The sequence below is a fragment of the Taurulus bubalis genome (assembly GCF_910589615.1).
Source record: "Taurulus bubalis genome assembly, chromosome: 11".
NCBI classification, from domain to species: Eukaryota; Metazoa; Chordata; class Actinopteri; order Perciformes; family Cottidae; genus Taurulus; species Taurulus bubalis.
In genome coordinates this window covers 1,849,129-1,872,690 of record NC_136599.1, presented here as the reverse complement: position 1 = coordinate 1,872,690, position 23,562 = coordinate 1,849,129, and the positions used below count along the sequence as shown (strand labels likewise).

Here is a 23,562-nt window from a genome sequence, read left to right as displayed (position 1 = left end):
CAAAACTACACAGTATTCCGTATACAGAGCTTGTGTTATTGGCTAATATATCAGATTATGTTTCAGTATATTTCTTGTTGTTGCTTTGGGCTACCAGTTCATAGCCAGTCCCAGTCTCCTACACCAGTTGGAGTCGGTTATACCCAGAGACGAACCGGAGGTTATTACACAAGCTAGCTGTAGCTCGGAGGCTAAACATCAAAGACCACGTTAGCTAAACACTCGCTAACCGGCCAGGAGATATAGAGATATAAAGATATGAAGATGTGAAGATATAAAGATATACATAAATGGCGATATGAAGATAGATAGATAGATAGATAGATAGATAGATAGATAGATAGATAGATAGATATACATAAATAAATGGAAAATGAAAAAATAAAGATGTGAAGGTATAAATATATAAAGATATGAAGATATGAACAAATAAAGATGTCAAGATATAGAGATATAAAGATCTGGTTCCTGATTTTAGTCACTTGTGTTTCTGGTTCGTCTCTCGTTATAACCGCCGTCAGCAGAACCAGTGAACACCAACTTTAACCAGTAAGAACATGTTTTAATTGGTTTATTTACAGCCAGTGAGAACCGGTTCTAACCGCTTTTAACCGCGTTTAACCGTTTTTAACTTGTTATAACCGCTTCAAACTGTTTTTTTACTGGTTCTATCTGGTTTTAACTGGTTCTAACTGTTTTTAACCGGTTCTAACCGGTTCTAACTGGTCAGAGCTGGTTCTGTTCTGTGTATTTCGCCTTACAGTTTCATTGAACCTTTCTTGTGCCAAATCAGACGAGTTGATCGCTGTCGGTGGTTTTGTATTTATTTGTCTTTTTTAATCCAAAGTGTTATTATTACGTTTGTGTTTTTTACTTCCTGATCCGGATATGCTTCTCCCCATCCTGTTATGGGCTGCTGTTACCATGGAGACCTTCACACAGATGAAGCTGAACGTGGATCCGTAATGCAGACGTGAAGCAGATGAATAATCTGAGCTCTCCTGTCGGCCATCTTTGTTACTTAGACGCTACCCGACTCTACGCTCCTGTCGGCCATCTTTGTTACTTAGACGCTACCCGACTCTACGCTCCTGTCGGCCATCTTTGTTACTTAGACGCTACCCGACTCTACGCTCCTGTCGGCCATCTTTGTTACTTAGACGCTACCCAACTCTACACTCCTGTCGGCCATCTTTGTTACTTAGACGCTACCCGACTCTACGCTCCTGTCGGCCATCTTTGTTACTTAGACGCTACCCGACTCTACGCTCCTGTCGGCCATCTTTGTTACTGAGGCGCTAACCGACTCTACGCTCCTGTCGGCCATCTTTGTTACTGAGGCGCTAACCGACTCGTCCCCCCGCAGGAGACACAGCGTCTCTCCGGGTGTAACAGCAGGCTGTGTTCTTCTTCCTGTTGTAGATTGGGTATCTTGTTACTATTGATTATTGATTGATTGATTGATTGATTGATTGATTGCAGGTTATTGGTTAGTGGCCGGCCACTGCCTTCCATCCTGTTTCCCATCATGCCCTTCTGTTTCCCATCATGCCCTTCTGTAAGAAAATACAATGAGAAATGTTTATGAGGTTATAAATGAAATAAAAACATAAAAATTGAACGCTGGAAGTACTACTCCTACTTTTACTATGACTAATACTACTATTACTTCTACTACTATGATTAATATTAATATTACTACTGCTATTACTACTTCTACTTCTACTACTACTACTACTACTATTACTTCTACTACTATGATTACTATTACTACTACTGCTACTTCTACTAATAATAATATTACTACTAATACTACTATTACTTCTACTACTATGATTAATATTACTATTACTACTACTACTGCTACTTCTACGACTACTAATACTACTATTACTTCTACTACTATGATTACTATTACTACTACTACTACTGCTACTTTTACTACTACTAATACTACTATTACTTCTACTACTATGATTAATATTACTACTACTACTGCTACTTCTACTTCTACTACCACTAATACTACTATTACTTCTACTACTATGATTAATATTACTATTACTACTACTACTGCTACTTCTACTAATAATAATATTACTACTACTATTACTTCTAGATTACAGATAATATGCCATCTTCACGTTACACATTCTTCAGAGGGACGGTGACAAAGATGATGAGAACAAATCGTTCCTGGGTCATGTTTTTATTCATGATATTCAAAAAACATGAAATATGATGTGAAACTATCAGACATTATGCACATTCTGTAGAATCTACATGTAATATCTTTGAAGCCAAATTAACAATTCTATAAAAATCCGTAATCAGTAATAATAATGACCTTCAGCTAATAATATTAGTTTACTTTTGACATTTTGAATGGTTTAATGTGTTATAATATAGTATTATAATCACTGTTAGTATTATTATCAACATTGTTATTTATCGTTGTATTGTATTTATATTTTGTTATTTTTGTAACAAACTTTTAAAGAAATGAATGTAGTATTGTATCTGTGACGTCAGCCCGTGCCCTAATAACCTTCTTATATTCAGTTTTTGGTACAGACGCTCCGCTCCGCCCCCTCACCGGCCCTTCCGGCCCTCTGATTGGACATCTCCCCTGTCAGTCTGAGCTCTGCCGATCAGTGACGTCACCTCGGATTTCCCCGCTACTGTCACTTCCCGTAACAGTACACAAACAAACAAGATGGCGGCTCTCAGCAGCCACAGCCGCAGTCCTATTGGCTGTGGTGAGCAGCTCAGCAGCTGATTGGTCCAGGGGGATCGGTCCAGGCGCGAAGCCCCGCCCCCTGTAGGAGAACGACACAGAAACAGAAGAAACAGAAAAGATCACGCAGACGTTTATTAATTAAATACGTTTATTCAATACGTTTAAAATCTCAATGAATCCCCAAATCATCTAATAAATTGAATCTGTGTTCTTCCAACAATAAATACATGAATAAGTCGTTATTCATGCATTTAGTATCGTATCATATTTCAGCACTTTATGACTTCTAAACTATTTCTGCAAATTAAAATGAATATAAAGAAGGAAATAATCATTGTAATCCTTCGCACTAAATAATAACACATATTAGACACAATTATAATGAAACAAAGTTTAAAACAAATATCTGACATAATAAAAACACGTTTTCTTCTATGTAACTAGGAACTAATAAACACGTATTTACTTCACTGTAAAACATATGTTTTATACTCAGTATTTATACCAGAGAGTAAAATGTAAATGATGAATTAAAGTGAATAATACACCGGTCTGTCTGTTCTGTGTGACGTGTTTCTACTCACAGCTGCTCCGCAGCACGAACTGTCTGCCTGCCTGTCTGCCTGCCTGTCTGCGGGTCAGAGCCAGGCTGCCCAGAGGAGGACTCGAACCTGTGACCAGGACCTTCAATGGGAAGCATGCCGCGGTGACTCTTTGATCCTCCGGTGGCTGCTGGGAAATAAAGTGTCCGTGAAACCGTCTCTGTCTCTGGGATAATGTCGGCCGTTGGCTCGGACCAGTACCGGAACCGGACCGGAGCCGAACCGGAGCCGCAGGAGGCCGGTGTCCTGCAGCCGCAGACCGTGTTCGTCATCATGGACTCGGCTGAAACTCTCAACCTGGTCCGGTGAGTGCGGAAGTTCCGCGGAAGCCAAACTCCATTCAGAAATATGTATTTTTAACTCCGCTTTGCTCATTGCGTAGAGAACACGTGTAGTTTCACAGGACAGAAGACACGAGTCCGCTCTGTGGTGCCTTCTGGGGCCATCGGCATTTAAAGTACTCAGCAAACGTGTTTCAAACGTGTTTCCTTCATGTCACTAAGGGGACACGTTTACCCACTAATGCAGTGTTGCGTTCAAAGTCCCAGTTCAGTGTTGCGTTCAAAGTCCCAGTTCAGTGTTGCGTTCAAAGTCCCAGTTCAGTGTTGCGTTCAAAGTCTCAGTTCAGTGTTGTGTTCAATGTCCCAGTTCAGTGTTGTGTTCAATGTCTCAGTTCAGTGTTGTGTTCAGTGTTGTGTTCAGTGTTGTGTTCAGTGATGTGTTCAATGTCTCAGTTCAGTGTTGTGTTCAATGTCTCAGTTCAGTGTTGTGTTCAGTGTTGTGTTCAGTGTTGTGTTCAATGTCTCGGTTCAGTGTTGTGTTCAATGTCTCAGTTCAGTGTTGTGTTCAATGTCTCGGTTCAGTGTTGTGTTCAATGTCTCAGTTCAGTGTTGTGTTCAATGTCTCAGTTCAGTGTTGTGTTCAGTGTTGTGTTCAATGTCTCAGTTCAGTGTTGTGTTCAGTGTTGTGTTCAATGTCTCAGTTCAGTGTTGTGTTCAATATCTCAGTTCAGTGTTGTGTTCAATGTCTCAGTTCAGTGTTGTGTTCAATATCTCAGTTCAGTGTTGTGTTCAATGTCTCAGTTCAGTGTTGTGTTCAGTGATGTGTTCAATGTCTCAGTTCAGTCTTGGGTTCAATGTCTCGGTTCAGTGTTGTGTTCAATGTCTCAGTTCAGTGTTGTGTTCAGTGATGTGTTCAATGTCTCAGTTCAGTCTTGGGTTCAATGTCTCGGTTCAGTGATGTGTTCAATGTCTCAGTTCAGTCTTGGGTTCAATGTCTCGGTTCAGTGTTGTGTTCAATGTCTCAGTTCAGTGTTGTGTTCAATGTCTCAATTCAGTGTTGTGTTCAATGTCCCAGTTCAGTGTTGTGTTCAATGTCTCAGTTCAGTGTTGTGTTCAATGTCTCAGTTCAGTGTTGTGTTCAGTGATGTGTTCAATGTCTCAGTTCAGTCTTGGGTTCAATGTCTCGGTTCAGTGTTGTGTTCAATGTCTCGGTTCAGTGTTGTGTTCAATGTCTCAGTTCAGTGTTGTGTTCAATGTCTCGGTTCAGTGTTGTGTTCAATGTCTCAGTTCAGTGTTGTGTTCAGTGTTGTGTTCAATGTCTCAGTTCAGTGTTGTGTTCAATGTCTCAGTTCAGTGATGTGTTCAATGTCTCAGTTCAGTGTTGTGTTCAGTGTTGTGTTCAAAGTCTCAGTTCAGTGTTGTGTTCAATGTCTCAGTTCAGTGTTGTGTTCAATGTCTCTGTTCAGTGTTGTGTTCAATGTCTCAGTTCAGTGTTGTGTTCAATGTCTCAGTTCAGTGTTGTGTTCAGTGTCTCAGTTCAGTGTTGTGTTCAATGTCTCAGTTCAGTGTTGTGTTCAATGTCTCAGTTCAGTGTTGTGTTCAATGTCTCAGTTCAGTGTTGTGTTCAATGTCTCTGTTCAGTGTTGTGTTCAATGTCTCAGTTCAGTGTTGTGTTCAATGTCTCAGTTCAGTGTTGTGTTCAATGTCTCAGTTCAGTGTTGTGTTCAGTGTCTCAAAGACAGAAACTTTGACTCAAATCATCATCAATATAAATGTTGATTAATAAGAAAATAGAGATTCTGATGAGAATAGAATAAGTTGAGAATTTCAGAGAATGACTCCGTCCTCCGGGCGACTTCACTCTCTCAATCTCTGTCTCTCACTATATCTCTCTCTCACTCTCTCACTCTCTCTCTCACTATCTCACCCTCTCTCCCTATCTCTCTCTCTCACACTCTGTCTCCCTATCTCTCTCTCTCACACTCTGTCTCACTATCTGTCTCTCACTTTCTCACTCAATGTCTGTGTCACTCTCTCTTAACCTCTCTCTCTCTTACTGTCTCACTCCCCCTGTCTCACTCTCTCTCTCTTTTCTTACTCTCTCGGTCACTCTACCTTTTGTCAAAACAGGAAGTGGGAGGTGTTTGTTTGTTTGTTTGTTTGTTTGTTTGCTGGAAGGCTTTTCTTGATTGTAAACAAAAAGATGAATCTTTAACACATTTAAATAAATGTAACACACACACACACACACACACACACACACACACACACACACACACACACACACACACACACACACACAGGAAGTGGGCTTGAAAGCAGTTAAACTGAACTGCTGACTGTTGTTCCTCCACATTCTTCTTCTCTGGTTTCCAACATCAACATTCACAATTATTATCTTTATCTGTCTCTCTCTCTTCCTGTCTGTCTGTCTGTCTGTCTGTCTGTCTGTCTCTCTTCCTGCCAGAAACTTTGAACTTGTATAAACTTTATTAGTCAACAGATGTTTTTCACTTTGATCTTATCTGGTGGAGTTTAGAGGCAGCTGCTGATTGGTCCATTCTCTCTCTCTCTCTCTCTCTCTCTCTCTCTCTCTCTCTCTCTCTCTCTCTTTCTCTCTCTCTCTCTCTCTGTCTCTCTCTCTCTTTCTCTCTCTCTCTCTGTCTCTCTCTCTCTCTCTCTCTGTCTCTCTGTCTCTCCCTCTCTCTCTCTCTCTCTCTCTCTCTGTCTCTCTATCTTTCTCTTTCTCTCTCTGTCTCTCTTTCTCTCTTTCTCTCTCTCTGTCTCTCTCTCTCTCTTTCTCTCTCTCTCTGTCTCTCTCTCTCTCTCAGGGTGGAGTCTGGAATCGTCGCTGACATCGAGGTCGACCGTTTGCTTCCGTCTGACTGTGACACGTTCTACCAGATCAAGAGTCAGCCAATCAGCTTTAGGTATCACAGCCTGACCTCTGACCTCCTGCTGACCGCTGACTTTAGATGATGTCATAGACTTTAGATGATGTCACAGACGATGATGTCACAGACTTTAAATGATGTCACTGACGTTAGATGATGTCACAAACTTTAGATGATGTCACAGACTTTAGATGATGTCACAGACGATGATGTCACAGACTTTAGATGATGTCACAGACTTTAGATGATGTCACTGACGTTAGATGATGTCACAAACTTTAGATGATGTCACAGACTTTAGATGATGTCACAGACGATGATGTCACAGACTTTAGATGATGTCACAGACTTTAGATGATGTCACAGACGATGATGTCACAGACTTTAGGTGATGTCACTGACTTTAGATGATGTCACTGACTTTAGATGATGTCACAGACTTTAGGTGATGTCACAGACTTTAGATGATGTCACTGACTTTAGGTGATGTCACAGACTTTAGATGATGTCACAGAATTTAGATGATGTCACTGACTTTAGATGATGTCACAGACTTTAGATGATGTCACAGACTTTAGGTGATGTCACAGACTTTAGGTGATGTCACTGACTTTAGATGATGTCACAGACTTTAGATGATGTCAAAGACTTTAGGTGATGTCACTGACTGTAGATGATGTCACTGACTTTAGATGATGTCACAGACTTTTGGTGATGTCACAGACTTTAGGTGATGTCACAGACTTTAGATGATGTCACAGACTTTAGGTGATGTCACAGACTTTAGATGATGTCAAAGACTTTAGGTGATGTCACTGACTGTAGATGATGTCACAGACGATGGTGTCACAGACTTTAGATGATGTCACAGACTTTAGATGATGTCACAGACGATGATGTCACAGACTTTAGGTGATGTCACTGACTTTAGATGATGTCACTGACTTTAGATGATGTCACAGACTTTAGGTGATGTCACAGACTTTAGATGATGTCACTGACTTTAGGTGATGTCACAGACTTTAGATGATGTCACAGAATTTAGATGATGTCACTGACTTTAGATGATGTCACAGACTTTAGATGATGTCACAGACTTTAGGTGATGTCACAGACTTTAGGTGATGTCACTGACTTTAGATGATGTCACAGACTTTAGATGATGTCAAAGACTTTAGGTGATGTCACTGACTGTAGATGATGTCACTGACTTTAGATGATGTCACAGACTTTTGGTGATGTCACAGACTTTAGGTGATGTCACAGACTTTAGATGATGTCACAGACTTTAGGTGATGTCACAGACTTTAGATGATGTCAAAGACTTTAGGTGATGTCACTGACTGTAGATGATGTCACAGACGATGGTGTCACAGACTTTAGATGATGTCACAGACTTTAGATGATGTCACAGACTTTAGGTGATGTCACAGACTTTAGATGATGTCAAAGACTTTAGGTGATGTCACTGACTGTAGATGATGTCACAGACGATGGTGTCACAGACTTTAGATGATGTCACAGACTTTAGATGATGTCACAGACTTTAGGTGATGTCACAGACTTTAGATGATGTCACAGACGATGGTGTCACAGACTTTAGATGATGTCACAGACTTTAGATGATGTCACAGACTTTAGGTGATGTCACAGACTTTAGATGATGTCACAGACTTTAGATGATGTCACAGACAATGATGTCACAGACTTTAGATGATGTCACAGACTTTAGATGATGTCACAGACTTTAGGTGATGTCACAGACTTTAGATGTCACAGACGATGATGTCACAGACTTTCGATGGTGTCACAGACTTTAGACGATGTCACAGACTTTAGATCAGGGGTGCCCACACTTTTTTGGCTCACGAGCCTTTAGGTGATGTGACATCTAAAGTCAGTGACATCACCTAAAGTCAGTGACATCACCTAAAGTCTGTGACATCATCGTCTGTGACATCACCTAAAGTCTGTGACATCACCTAAAGTCTGTGACATCACCTAAAGTCTGTGACATCATCGTCTGTGACATCACCTAAAGTCTGTGACATCACCGAAAGTCTGTGACATCATCTAAAGTCAGTGACATCATCTAAAGTCTGTGACATCGTCTAAAGTCTGTGACATCATCTAACGTCTGTGACATCATCTAAAGTCTGTGTCATCACCTAAAGTCTGTGACATCATCTAACGTCTGTGACACCATCGTCTGTGACATCATCTAAAGTTTGTGACATCACCTAAAGTCTGTGACATCATCTAAAGTCTGTGACACCATCGTCTGTGACATCATCTAAAGTGTGTGACATCATCGAAAGTCTGTGACACCATCGTCTGTGACATCGTCTAACGTCTGTGACATCATCTAAAGTCTTTAGATCAGGGGTGCCCACACTTTTTTGGCTCACGAGCTACTTTTAAAATGACCAAGTCAAAAAGATCTACCTACATTAATAATGCTTATATCTATATAAAGCATTATTAATGTATAAATATACAGAGTATACTTTATATTTACAATATTGGCGTACCTTGCATAACTGCATGAACCCTTATGACACAATACAATTTTGTACATTTTTGGTCATTACATTTTGCTCTGATGACTTCACTGCATGGAACCAGCAGGGCTGCATAGTCCGGACAGCAGCTGCTGGTAGTCAGCGTCAGGCAGACCAAATGGTCATCAGTCATGGTGGAGCGCTGTTTGGACTTAATCTTTTTCATGTGGGAAAAGGCTGACTCTAGGGCTGCAACTAACGATTACTTTCATAAACGACTAATCTATCGACTATTTTTTCGATTAATCGACTAATCTAATGACTATTTCCCATAGCAAATTAAGAATAGTAACTCAAAATGTTGGAATTTGAACTTCAAATGTATTTGAGTAACAAGATCTGAACATCAGAACATCATCACAACAAATAAATTAAATAGTAATACAAATTAAAGTGCAAATATGCTTTAAAAGTAAAGAAAAAGTACAAATAAAGCTTTAAAGGTAACTCAACTTCAGTCAAGCCTCTGAAAGTGCAAAATAACTAAAGAGTAACTGGGCTGCAAGTGCCATTCAAAGTCCAAAAGTTTAAAAAAATTGTCCATCCTATCCGATAATAAAAGCGCAAGGGTTTAAAAGTAAATCAAAATGACTCATTACAGTCCCACGTCTTGCTGCTCCCTCCTTCAGGGGAACACACAATTGACACACGTTTTAAATTGTAATTCAGAAACGTGAGCATATTGACATGCTCTTAGTTGGTTGTATTCTGCATGTTTAACAACATGGAGAAACTCCTGTATCTCCGGACAGAGCTCCACAAGCCGTCTCACATCAGTGTGCAGCAGGAGGTCAGAGTGGCTGCAGTCCTTCTCCAGATGCGCACAGAACATCCGTCTTTGAAGAGCTCTCGCTCGATTAAACCATCTTTGTTGCCACATCCGTGATCTCTTTCATGTTTAGCGTTGCAGCGCATAATGCTTGTTGGTGTGTTATGCAGTGGTAATGAAGGAAGTCGGGGAAAACATCTCCCTGTACTTGGCAATACATCCATTCAAGCGGCCAACCATTGCGGGCGCAGCGTCCGTAGTGATTGACATTAATTTGCACACTGGGAGCTGGGTTTTGTCGATAAAGTTTTTTTAATTATTATTATTTTTTAAATGGCATGCGATCTACCCGCACTACCTCCGCGATCGACTGGTAGATCACGGTCGACGTATTGGGCACCCCTGTTTTAGGTGATGTCACAGACTTTAGATGATGTCACAGACTTTAGATGATGTCACAGACTTTAGAGGATGTCACAGACTTTAGATGATGTCACAGACTTTAGATGATGTCACAGACTTTAGAGGATGTCACAGACTTTAGATGATGTCACAGACTTTAGATGATGTCACAGACTTTAGAGGATGTCACAGACTTTAGATGATGATTTAGTCAGGAATGTCATTAACACATTTTCTCTCTTTAGTTCGTCGACAATAGTTTCCTCCTCTTCATCATGTTCTTCCTCCCTGCCGTCTAGGTAAGACAAGTACACACATATACACAAGTACACAAGTACACACATATACACAAGTACACAAGTACACACATATACACAAGTACACACATATACACAAGTACACAAGTACACACATATACACAAGTACACAAGTACACACATATACACAAGTACACAAGTACACACATATACACAAGTACACACATATACACAAGTACACACATATACACAAGTACACACATATACACAAGTACACAAGTACACACATATACACAAGTACACACATATACACAAGTACACACATATACACAAGTACACACATATACACAAGTACACAAGTACACACATATACACAAGTACACACATATACACAAGTACACACATATACACAAGTACACAAGTACACACATATACACAAGTACACAAGTACACACATATACACAAGTACACACATATACACAAGTACACACATATACACAAGTACACACATATACACAAGTACACAAGTACACACATATACACAAGTACACACATATACACAAGTACACACATATACACAAGTACACAAGTACACACATATACACAAGTACACAAGTACACACATATACACAAGTACACAAGTACACACATATACACAAGTACACACATATACACAAGTACACACATATACACAAGTACACAAGTACACACATATACACAAGTACACAAGTACACACATATACACAAGTACACAAGTACACACATATACACAAGTACACACATATACACAAGTACACACATATACACAAGTACACAAGTACACACATATACACAAGTACACAAGTACACACATATACACAAGTACACAAGTACACACATATACACAAGTACACACATATACACAAGTACACACATATACACAAGTACACACATATACACAAGTACACACATATACACAAGTACACAAGTACACACATATACACAAGTACACACATATACACAAGTACACACATATACACAAGTACACAAGTACACACATATACACAAGTACACAAGTACACACATATACACAAGTACACACATATACACAAGTACACACATATACACAAGTACACACATATACACAAGTACACAAGTATACACAAGTACACACATATACACAAGTACACACATATACACAAGTACACAAGTACACACATATACACAAGTACACAAGTACACACATATACACAAGTACACACATATACACAAGTACACACATATACACAAGTACACAAGTACACACATATACACAAGTACACACATATACACAAGTACACACATATACACAAGTACACACATATACACAAGTACACACATATACACAAGTACACACGTGTACACAAGTACACACATATACACAAGTACACACGTACACACATATACACAAGTACACACATATACACAAGTACACACGTACACACATATACACAAGTACACACATATACACAAGTACACACATATACACAAGTACACAATGTATTTTACCTGCTACCCCTCCTCTCTCCTCTCCTCTCCTCTCTCCTCTCCTCTCTCCTCTCCTCTCCTCTCTCCTCTCTCCTCTCCTCTCCTCTCTCCTCTCCTCTCTCCTCTCTCCTCTCTCCTCTCCTCTCTCCTCTCCTCTCTCCTCTCTCCTCTCTCCTCTCCTCTCTCCCCTCTCCTCTCCTCCTCTCCTCTCTCCTCTCTCCTCTCCTCTCCTCTCCTCTCCTCCTCTCCTCTCTCCTCTCTCCTCTCCTCTCCTCTCCTCTCTCCTCTCCTCTCTCCACTCCTCTCCTCCTCTCCTTTCCTCTCTCCTCTCTCCTCTCCTCTCCTCTCTCCTCCCTCCTCTCTTCTTTTCTCTCCTCCCTCTTCTCTCCTCTCCTCTCTCCTCCCTCCTCTCTTCTTTCCTCTCCTCTCTCCTCCCTCCTCTCTCCTCTCCTCTCTCCTCCCTCCTCTCTCCCCTCCTCTCCTCTCTCCTCTCCTCTCTCCTCTCTCCTCTCCTCCTCTCCTCTCTCCTCTCTCCTCTCCTCTCCTCTCCTCTCTCCACTCCTCTCCTCCTCTCCTTACCTCTCTCCTCTCCTCTCTCCTCTCCTCTCTCCTCCCTCCTCTCTTCTTTTCTCTCCTCCCTCTTCTCTCCTCTCCTCTCTCCTCCCTCTTCTCTCCTCTCCTCTCTCCTCCCTCCTCTCTCCTCTGCTCTCTCCTCTCTCCTCTCTCCTCTCCTCTCTCCTCTCCTCTCCTCCTGCAGGGTTTTGATGCGGCAGGATCTGATGCGTCAGCAGGCTCTGGAGGAGGAGCAGAAGGAGGTGCAGCAGCAGCAGCTCCTCCTGCGCTCAACAGACTCGTCCTCCCCCATCTCCGTCTCTGTGTCTTCCTCCTGCAGACCTCCTGCTCAGGTCCCTGTGGAGGTGCTGAAGGTATGATGAGGAGGACGAGGAGGAGGTTAAAAGAGGAGGAAGATAAAGAGGGGGAGAAAGAGGAGAAAGATAAGGTGGAGGAGGAGAAAGAGGGGAAAAGGAAAAAGGAGGAGAAAGAGGGGAAAAGGAAAAAGGAGGAGAATGAGGATGAGTGTCTAGATCTTTTCGGACTCTCCTGACTCTCTTCTACAATTCCCATAATGCACCTGGAGAGCTGAACATTGTCCCCTTGTCTCTCAGGTGCAGACTCACCTGGAGAACCCTACCAGGTATCACATCCAGCAGGCTCAGAGGCAGCAGGTGCGTCAGTATCTCTCAGACGCAAAGACAGCCAATCAGGACGCAGCTGGACCGTCACCAAGCCCCTCCCCCCACCTGAGCCCCGCCCCCAAACTACAGCCTGCAGACGTCTTCAGAAAAACAGACGTAAATATATCAATATATTGTCTCCCTTTCTCTCAGGCTGGCACCCGAAATACATCATTTAGATTTGGGGGTGAAGGTAAACCTCTGTGTGTCTTTCTGATCCCATCTGTGATTGGTTCATTCAGATGGACGAGACAGTCATTGATGACATCATCAGCCTGGAATCGAGCCTGAATGACGAGTTTCTGACGCTGATTCAATCCGGATTACAGTTCGCCAACACGGTAAGAATACACGGAAAAACATCTAGAAAACATCTAGAAAACATACAAGAAACATCTAGAAAACATACAAGAAACATCTAGAAAACATGCTAGAAACATCTAGAAAACATACAAGAAACATCTAGAAAACATACAAGAAACATCTAGAAAACATACAAGAAACATCTAGAAAACATACAAGAAACATCTAGAAAACATGCAAGAAACATCTAGAAAACATACAAGAAACATCTAGAAAACATCTAGAAAACATGCAAGAAACATCTAGAAAACATACAAGAAACATCTAGAAAACATACAAGAAACATCTAGAAAACATACAAGAAACATCTAGAAAACATCTAGAAAACATGCAAGAAACATCTAGAAAACATACAAGAAACATCTAGAAAACATACAAGAAACATCTAGAAAACATGCAAGAAACATCTAGAAAACATACAAGAAACATCTAGAAAACATACAAGAAACATCTAGAAAACATACAAGAAACATCTAGAAAACATCTAGAAAACATGCAAGAAACATCTAGAAAACATACAAGAAACATCTAGAAAACATCTAGAAAACATACAAGAAACATCTAGAAAACATGCAAGAAACATCTAGAAAACATACAAGAAACATCTAGAAAACATGCAAGAAGCATCTAGAAAACATACAAGAAACATCTAGAAAACATCTAGAAAACATGCAAGAAACATCTAGAAAACATACAAGAAACATCTAGAAAACATGCAAGAAACATCTAGAAAACATACAAGAAACATCTAGAAAACATCTAGAAAACATGCAAGAAACATCTAGAAAACATACAAGAAACATCTAGAAAACATACAAGAAACATCTAGAAAACATACAAGAAACATCTAGAAAACATCTAGAAAACATGCAAGAAACATCTAGAAAACATACAAGAAACATCTAGAAAACATACAAGAAACATCTAGAAAACATGCAAGAAACATCTAGAAAACATACAAGAAACATCTAGAAAACATACAAGAAACATCTAGAAAACATACAAGAAACATCTAGAAAACATCTAGAAAACATGCAAGAAACATCTAGAAAACATACAAGAAACATCTAGAAAACATCTAGAAAACATACAAGAAACATCTAGAAAACATGCAAGAAACATCTAGAAAACATACAAGAAACATCTAGAAAACATGCAAGAAACATCTAGAAAACATACAAGAAACATCTAGAAAACATACAAGAAACATCTAGAAAACATACAAGAAACATCTAGAAAACATGCAAGAAACATCTAGAAAACATACAAGAAACATCTAGAAAACATCTAGAAAACATACAAGAAACATCTAGAAAACATGCAAGAAACATCTAGAAAACATGCAAGAAACATCTAGAAAACATACAAGAAACATCTAGAAAACATGCAAGAAACATCTAGAAAACATACAAGAAACATCTAGAAAACATCTAGAAAACATGCAAGAAACATCTAGAAAACATACAAGAAACATCTAGAAAACATCTAGAAAACATGCAAGAAACATCTAGAAAACATACAAGAAACATCTAGAAAACATGCAAGAAACATCTAGAAAACATACAAGAAACATCTAGAAAACATGCAAGAAACATCTAGAAAACATACAGAAAAAATACAGGAAACATTTATAAAACATACAAGAAACATCTAGAAAACATACAAGAAACATCTAGAAAACATACAGAAAACATATAGAAAACATACAGAAAAAAATACAGAAAACATACAAAAAACCTCTCGAAAACATTCAGAAAACATACAGAAAAAATACAGGAAACATTTATAAAACATACAAGAAACATCTAGAAAACATACAAGAAACATCTAGAAAACATACAGAAAACATCTAGAAAACATACAGAAAAAAATACAGAAAACATACAAAAAACCTCTCGAAAACATTCAGAAAACATAGAGAAAAAATACAGGAAACATCCAGAAAATCATACAGCAAAACATACAGAAAACTTATAGAAAACAAACAGAGAAAACACACGGAAATCAAACTGGAAACATAGAATGCATACAGAAGTGTGAGTGTGTGTGTGTGTGTGTGTTTAAGTGAGTATCTCTGTGTGTGTGTGTGTGTGTGTGTGTGTGTGTGTGTGTGTGTGTGTGTGTGTGTGTGTGTGTGTGTGTGTGTGTGTGTGTGACAGATAAAAAGCTCACTGGGAGTTTTTTTCTTTCTTTCTTAAAGAGACGTTTCCTCATTTTTCAACAGTCGTCCGAACAGAAAGAGGAAGAGAGGCAGTGTGTGTGTGTGTGTGTGTGGGTTAGTGTGTGTGTGTGTGTGCGTGTGTGTGTTAATGTGTTAGTGTGTGTATAGTTACACACTCGCTCATCTGTCTGAGTGAAGTCAGAGAAGATGAGGATTTTAGTTTTACTGCCGGACCATGAGAAGAGGAGGATTAAAGCCGAGGTAAAGACTTTCTCTTGTTGTTGTTTCAGGTCAGTTTGACCTCTGACCTCTGAGCTGCAGACTGCGTTTCTCCTGTTTAATGGTTGATCCGTGGAGAGAAAAGATGCAAAGTATTTGTATTCTTTCCTTCAGTAGAAGTAGAGAAGTATTACAAAGCAAAGAGTACTGCAAGTATCAACAGTAAAAGTACTCAGATTATTAATAATTTAACTGAAACAAAAAGCAGCATTTTGATGTTGCAGTAAAAGTATCAGTAACTCCAGCTGTCGGATACAGATATTATGGAGGAGAAGTATATAAAGTGTATAAAGTATAGAATAACGTATATAAAGGGGTCACGCTGCCATTCATTCAGGTTGTTATTATTAATATTACAGCTGAAGTTACACTACTGTGTGTGTGTGTGTGTGTGTGTGTGTGTGTGTGTGTGTGTGTGTGTGTGTGTGTGTGTGTGTGTGTGTGCTGTTTTTTCTGTCCAATCAGCAGATTCCACAGTTTTTCTGGAGAAACATGAACTGACTTAAGATCAGAGTCTAAAGCAATAATACATCTGATTCATATCCACACAGTGATTATATATATTTTGTATAAAATACAAAAAATGTGTTTTTTTTCAACATTAAATTAACATTTATTTCACATTGAATTAACATTTATTTCACATTGAATTAACATTTATTCAACAGTCTTTTCACAGTCGTCTCTGAGCTGCAGCCAATCACAGAGCGGGAGGCTCCGACTGTTCTCGGCCTCTGATTGGTCACTGTTCTGTCAGCAGCTGATTCTGAGCTTTGATTGGTCCGTTGCAGATGCCGGTGTCGGGGACCATGCTGGACGTGTACGGGATGGCCACGCCCACCATCACCGTCAGCAACAGTTGCCCGGCCGACCTGCAGGCCATCAAGAGAGAGGTGAATGGTGAGTGTCACGTGATGAACATTACCTCCACCTGATTGGATGGGAAGAGATTGGACACGCTGCAGAGCTCACTGCTGATTGGCTCAGAGCTGTGGCAGTGAAGCCCCCCTCCCTCGTGTTTCCCTTCTTTTTTGCTGAACATGTATTTTTCCTCAGTTTGATGAGTCAACATCACGACTTCCTGTGAACACACACACACACACACACACACACACACACACACACACACACACACACACACACACACACTTCACATTTTCCCACATCATCAGTTCCTACTTCCTGTTCAGTCAACATGAACTTAAAATCACTTTCTGCTGTTTCAGCTGAAATAAAGAGATAGAAGCTTCTCTCTATAGGGTAATATGGTACTATGAGTTCTCTAGTGGGGTAATATGGTACTATAAGCTCTCTATAGGGTAATATGGTACTATAAGCTCTCTAGTGGGGTAATATGGTACTATAAGCTCTCTATAGGGTAATATGGTACTATAAGCTCTCTAGTGGGGTAATATGGTACTATAAGCTCTCTATGGGGTAATATGGTACTATGAGTTCTCTAGTGGGGTAATATGGTACTATGAGCTCTCTAGTGGGGTAATATGGTACTATAAGCTCTCTATGGGGTAATATGGTACTATAAGCTCTCTATAGGGTAATATGGTACTATAAGCTCTCTAGTGGGGTAATATGGTACTATAAGCTCTCTAGTGGGGTAATATGGTACTATGAGCTCTCTATGGGGTAATATGGTACTATGAGTTCTCTAGTGGGGTAATATGGTACTATGAGCTCTCTATGGGGTAATATGGTACTATAAGCTCTCTAGTGGGGTAATATGGTACTATAAGCTCTCTATGGGGTAATATGGTACTATGAGTTCTCTAGTGGGGTAATATGGTACTATGAGCTCTCTAGTGGGGTAATATGGTACTATAAGCTCTCTATGGGGTAATATGGTACTATAAGCTCTCTAGTGGGGTAATATGGTACTATCAGCTCTCTATGGAGTAACAGAGCAGCCTGATAATAAGGAGTTACAATAATCCAGTCTAGAAGTAACAAATAATCTTTTTCTTGAAGTTTTTCTTGAAGTTTAGCAAGTTTCAAAGGAATATCTTATTTCATCTTAGCGAACTGGTTGGTTTTGTCTGGCTTGATCGATATATAATGATAGATGTATTAATAAATATAATAATAGATATATTTATTGACATAATTGAGTGTCATCGGCATACCAATGAAAGTGTATGGAGTGTTTTCTGATAATGTTGCCTAATGGAAGCATATAAGATGAATATAATTGGTCCATGCACAGAACCTTGTGGAACTCCACACAATATTAGATTAAGTGTAAACTATAATTAGAGCATTTTCACCTCTTTACCAGCTTTTTCTGATGGGAAACTGAAGTTATTCTCTCTGCTCCCTTCAAAACGTTCCCTCACAGAACAGGAGCCTCAGCCTTAGTTAGTTATTGTTATTGTGTGACCTTTTGAAACAGCTGAGTCGCATAGCAACACTCTAACGAACACATGGAGGCTTCAATGTTACGCAATGTCTGTTTGTCTTGTTCTACTGGAATGAAGAGTTTGTTAAATGTGTGTTGTCGTTGTAGATGGGGAGAACAAAGCTCTGATCAAAGAGAGACAAAAGAAGGACTGCCACAACCAGAGTGAGTGCTTCAGTGTTCCTTCACCTCCTGGAACACTGCTGTTGGTGTCAGCTTGTTAAACGCTTCAGTCAGAATAAAGACAATACAATGTAACGTCAATGATTAGTTATTTAACTCAATATAACGTTATTTAATACAATGTAACGTTATTTAATACAATATAACGTTATTTACTACAATATAACGTTATTTACTACAATATAACGTTATTTAATACAATATAACGTTATTTACTACAATATAACGTTATTTAATACAATATAACGTTATTTACTACAATATAACGTTATTTAATACAATATAACGTTATTTAATACAATGTGACATTATTTAATACAATGTAACGTTATTTAATACAATGTTACATTATTTAATACAATATAACGTTATTTACTACAATATAACGTTATTTACTACAATATAACGTTATTTAATACAATATAACGTTATTTAATACAATGTTACATTATTTAATACAATATAACGTTATTTAATACAATGTAACGTTATTTAATACAATGTTACATTATTTAATACAATATAACGTTATTTAATACAATGTAACATTATTTAATACAATATAACGTTATTTAATACAATGTTGCATTATTTAATACAATATAACGTTATTAAACACAATGTAACGTTATTTAATACAATATAACGTTCTTTAATACAATGTAACATTATTTAATACAATATAACGTTATTTAATACAATGTTGCATTATTTAATACAATATAACGTTATTAAACACAATATAACGTTCTTTAATACAATATAACGTTATTTAATACAATGTAGCATTATGTAATACAATATAACGTTATTAAACACAATGTAACGTTATTTAATACAATGTAATGTTATTTAGTGTAATATAAAGTGATGTAATACAATGTAACGTGATTTAATAGAATCAGTAATAATAGAATTAGTAATAATAGAATCAGTAGTAATAGAATTAGTAATAATAGAATCAGTAGTAATAGAATTAGTAATAATAGAATTAGTAACAATAGAATCAGTAGTAATAGAATCAGTAATAATAGACTCAGTAGTAATATAATTAGTAATAATAGAATTAGTAGTAATGGAATTAATAATAATAGAATCAGTAATAATAGAATCAGTCATAATAGAATAGAATCAGTAATAATAGAATCAGTAATAATACAATTAGTAATAAGAGAATCAGTAGTAATAGAATCAGTAGTAATAGAATCAGTAATAATAGAATCAGTAATAATAGAATAGAATCAGTAATAATAGAATCAGTAATAATAGAATTAGTAATAATAGAATCAGTAGTAATAGAATTAGTAATAATAGAATCAGTAATAATAGAATCAGTAATAAGAGAATTAGTAATAAGAGAATCAGTAGTAATATAATTAGTAATAAGAGAATCAGTAATAATAGAATTAGTAATAATAGAATCAGTAATAATAGAATCAGTAATAATAGAATTAGTAATAAGAGAATCAGTAGTAATAGAATCAGTAGTAATAGAATCAGTAATAATAGAATTAGTAATAATAGAATTAGTAATAATAGAATCAGTAGTAATAGAATTAGTAATAATAGAATCAGTAATAATAGAATCAGTAATAATAGAATTAGTAATAAGAGAATCAGTAGTAATAGAATCAGTAGTAATAGAATCAGTAGTAATAGAATCAGTAATAATAGAATCAGTAATAATAGAATAGAATCAGTAATAATAGAATCAGTAATAATAGAATTAGTAATAAGAGAATCAGTAGTAATAGAATCAGTAATAATAGAATCAGTAGTAATAGAATCAGTAGTAATAGAATCAGTAGTAATAGAATCAGTAGTAATAGAATCCGCTCTGCTTTGTGTTTCAGTCGAGAGGAGGAGGAGATTCAACATCAACGACCGGATCAAAGAACTCGGAGCTCTCATCCCCAAATCCAGCGACCCGTCAGTAAACTCTGCTGTAGTACTAGTACATCAACAATACTTCAGGAATAATGTTTCAGTACTTATGTGCAGTATCACAGTCCTTAATTCACACAATCACACAACTTTGTCTTCAGGATTCATATATATATATATATATATATATATATATATATATATATATATATATATATATATATATATATTTATATGAATATATATATATATATATTTATATGAATATATATATATATATATATTTATATGAATATATATATATATATTTATATGAATATATATCTAAATATATATATTTATATGTTCATGTTTACATTTATAACTGTGGCTGGAACTCGTTAGTACTGTGTGAGTTAACGAGGCGAGGCCTGTGATTGGTGGATCAGGGAGTCGAGGTGGAACAAAGGAACCATCCTGAAGGCGTCGGTTGATTACATCCACAAGCTGCAGAAGGAACAGCAGAGAGCTCGAGAGCTGGAGGAGCGCCAGAGGAGGCTGGAGAGCACCAACCAGGCGCTGCTGCTGCGCATACAGGTCACTGTGCTAATAATATAATATAATATAATATAATATAATATAATATAACACCAACCAGGCGCTGCTGCTGCGCATACAGGTCACTGTGCTAATAATATAATATAATATAATATAATATAATATAACACCAACCAGGCGCTGCTGCTGCGCATACAGGTCACTGTGCTAATAATATAATATAATAACAATCGTATTATTATTGTTATTATTATTGTACCTCTGTTTTAATATAATAAAAATTTGATTATTATTGTACCTCTGTTTTAATAATATTAATATAATAACAATTTGATTATTATTGTACCTCTGTTTTAATAATTATAATAACAATTGTATTATTATTATTTTAACTCAGTAATAAGTATAATAGTATAATGATTAGTATTAATATTATTATAATCGTTATAATATTACAACAATATAATAATTATAATAACCGTTTGAAACGTTCTTCATAAATAAACCTTTCTTCTTGCTCGTAGGAGCTGGAGATCCAGACTCGCCTCCACAGCCTCTCCTCCTCCTCTTCCTCCCCTCTGCCCACCTCCTCCTCCTCTTCCTCTCTGGATCTGCAGGCCCTGCTGGCCCCCGCTCTGCCTCACCCGTTCTCCGCCGGCCCCCTGGGGCCCCCCTGCCTGGGCCTGGACGCCCTGAGCTTCGTGGACCTGGACGAGCCTCGAGGCGCCTCGGCCGTCTTCTCCTCCGACCTGCTGTGTGAGCTGCAGGGCCTGGGAGACATCCTGATGGAGCAGGACCCCCTGCTGTCCTGCGGGGCCTCGAAGACCAGCAGCAGGAGGAGCAGCTTCAGCATGGACGAGGACCTCTGACCTCTGACCTCGTCCAGGGTCCAGGGTGTCTGCGGGCGATCAATGACCTGTTTGTGTCTGTTTCTGATCAATGGAACCTTTTATTTATCTGTTTTAGCTGTTAGCATTAGCATGTTCTCCACATGGCCACGCCCATCATCAGTGATGTCACAGCAGCCGCCGCCATCGATAAGGACATTAATCTGATCGGGTTGATTATTGATCAGTTTGCTCTCTTTGTAGTTCTAACGGACGAGTTATTGATGATGTAATCTATAAACTATCACATGTTATTATTTGATCCTTTTTGTAAAACAACACACACATGTTTTTTATGTCACGATCAGTTAAATGAAAGAATCTGAAAACTTTTCTCTGACCCAAGACAGAGAGCCACGGACCCCCAGAGGTCCCAGGGCCCCATTTTGAGAAACTCTGACTAATAACTGTTTTTAAATGGCCAAGTCTCGACGTTCACATAACTCATCGTTAGCTGCTAGCTGTTAGCAATAGCTCAGTTCGTAACGATGCTAACTCTTAGCTGTAGCTCAGTTCATACAGATGCTAACTCTACAGACGCTAGCTCTTAGCTGTAGCTCAGTTCATGCAGATGCTAGCTCTACAGACGCTAGCTCTTAGCTGTAGCTCAGTTCATACAGATGCTAGCTCTTAGCTGTAGCTCAGTTCATATATATGCTAACTCTTAGCTGTAACTCAGTTCATATAGATGCTAACTCTTAGCTGTAGCTCAGTTCATACATATGCTAGCTCTTATCTGTAACTCAGTTCATATAGATGCTAACTCTTAGCTGTAGTTTAGTTCATATAGATGCTAGCTCTTAGCTGTAGCTCAGTTCTTACAGATGCTAACTCTTAGCTGTAGCTCAGTTCATACAGATGCTAGCTCTTAGCTGTAGCTCAGTTCTTACAGATGCTAACTCTTAGCTGTAGCTCAGTTCATACAGATGCTATCTCTTAGCTGTAGCTCAGTTCATACAGATGCTAGCTCTTAGCTGTATCTCAGTTCATACAGATGCTAACTCTTAGCTGTAGCTCACTTCATACAGATGCTAGCTCTTAGCTGTAGAACTCTCTAGAACTGTTGAACAAACAGATCATACTAGGACCAGAACCAGGGCCAAGCAGATTAAGGGCCTTGAGGGGCGGCTGTAGCTCAGGGGGATGAGTGGTCGTCCCGCAACCACAAGGTAGCCGGCTCGATCCCCAGTCCCCCAACAGCCCACATGTCGAAGTGTCCCTGAGCAAGACACCCAACCCCCAGGCGCCCCCCAGGGCCGCCCACCACCCCCCATCCAGGGATGGGCCAAATGCAGAGAAGAATTTACCCAAGGGGATTAATAAAGGATACTTTCTTCTTCTTCTTCTAACCATTGGTCAGTTAGCTTCATAAAGGGACTCTTTATTGTTTATGCATATATGTTTAGAAATATACATGTGTGTATATATACATACATGTATATATACATATATATGTATATATATATTCCGTATAGTACCACCAGCAGGAGAGGTTTTCTGTTGACTCTGAAAGTTTGATTCTGTTTTAAAGGTTTATATTGACGATTTATATGTTTGTCTTAATGTTGAAAATAATAATAAAACATAAAATAACAGCAGACTTTAAAATGA

At 38.5% G+C, this 23,562-nt stretch overlaps 1 protein-coding gene across 1 annotated transcript; it reads left to right on the top strand.

The window, feature by feature from the left end:
- The first annotated feature begins 3,419 nt into the window (after positions 1-3,419).
- tfe3a (transcription factor binding to IGHM enhancer 3a) lies at positions 3,420-23,551 on the top strand. Its single transcript, XM_079226686.1, has 11 exons — positions 3,420-3,647; positions 6,455-6,553; positions 10,495-10,548; positions 12,770-12,938; positions 13,179-13,364; positions 13,490-13,588; positions 16,842-16,950; positions 18,569-18,625; positions 20,497-20,572; positions 20,956-21,103; positions 21,589-23,551. The coding sequence occupies exons 1-11, from the start codon at positions 3,517-3,519 to the stop codon at positions 21,931-21,933; spliced, it is 1,473 nt and encodes a 490-aa protein (XP_079082812.1). The 5' UTR covers positions 3,420-3,516; the 3' UTR covers positions 21,934-23,551.
- The last annotated feature ends 11 nt before the right edge of the window (positions 23,552-23,562 follow it).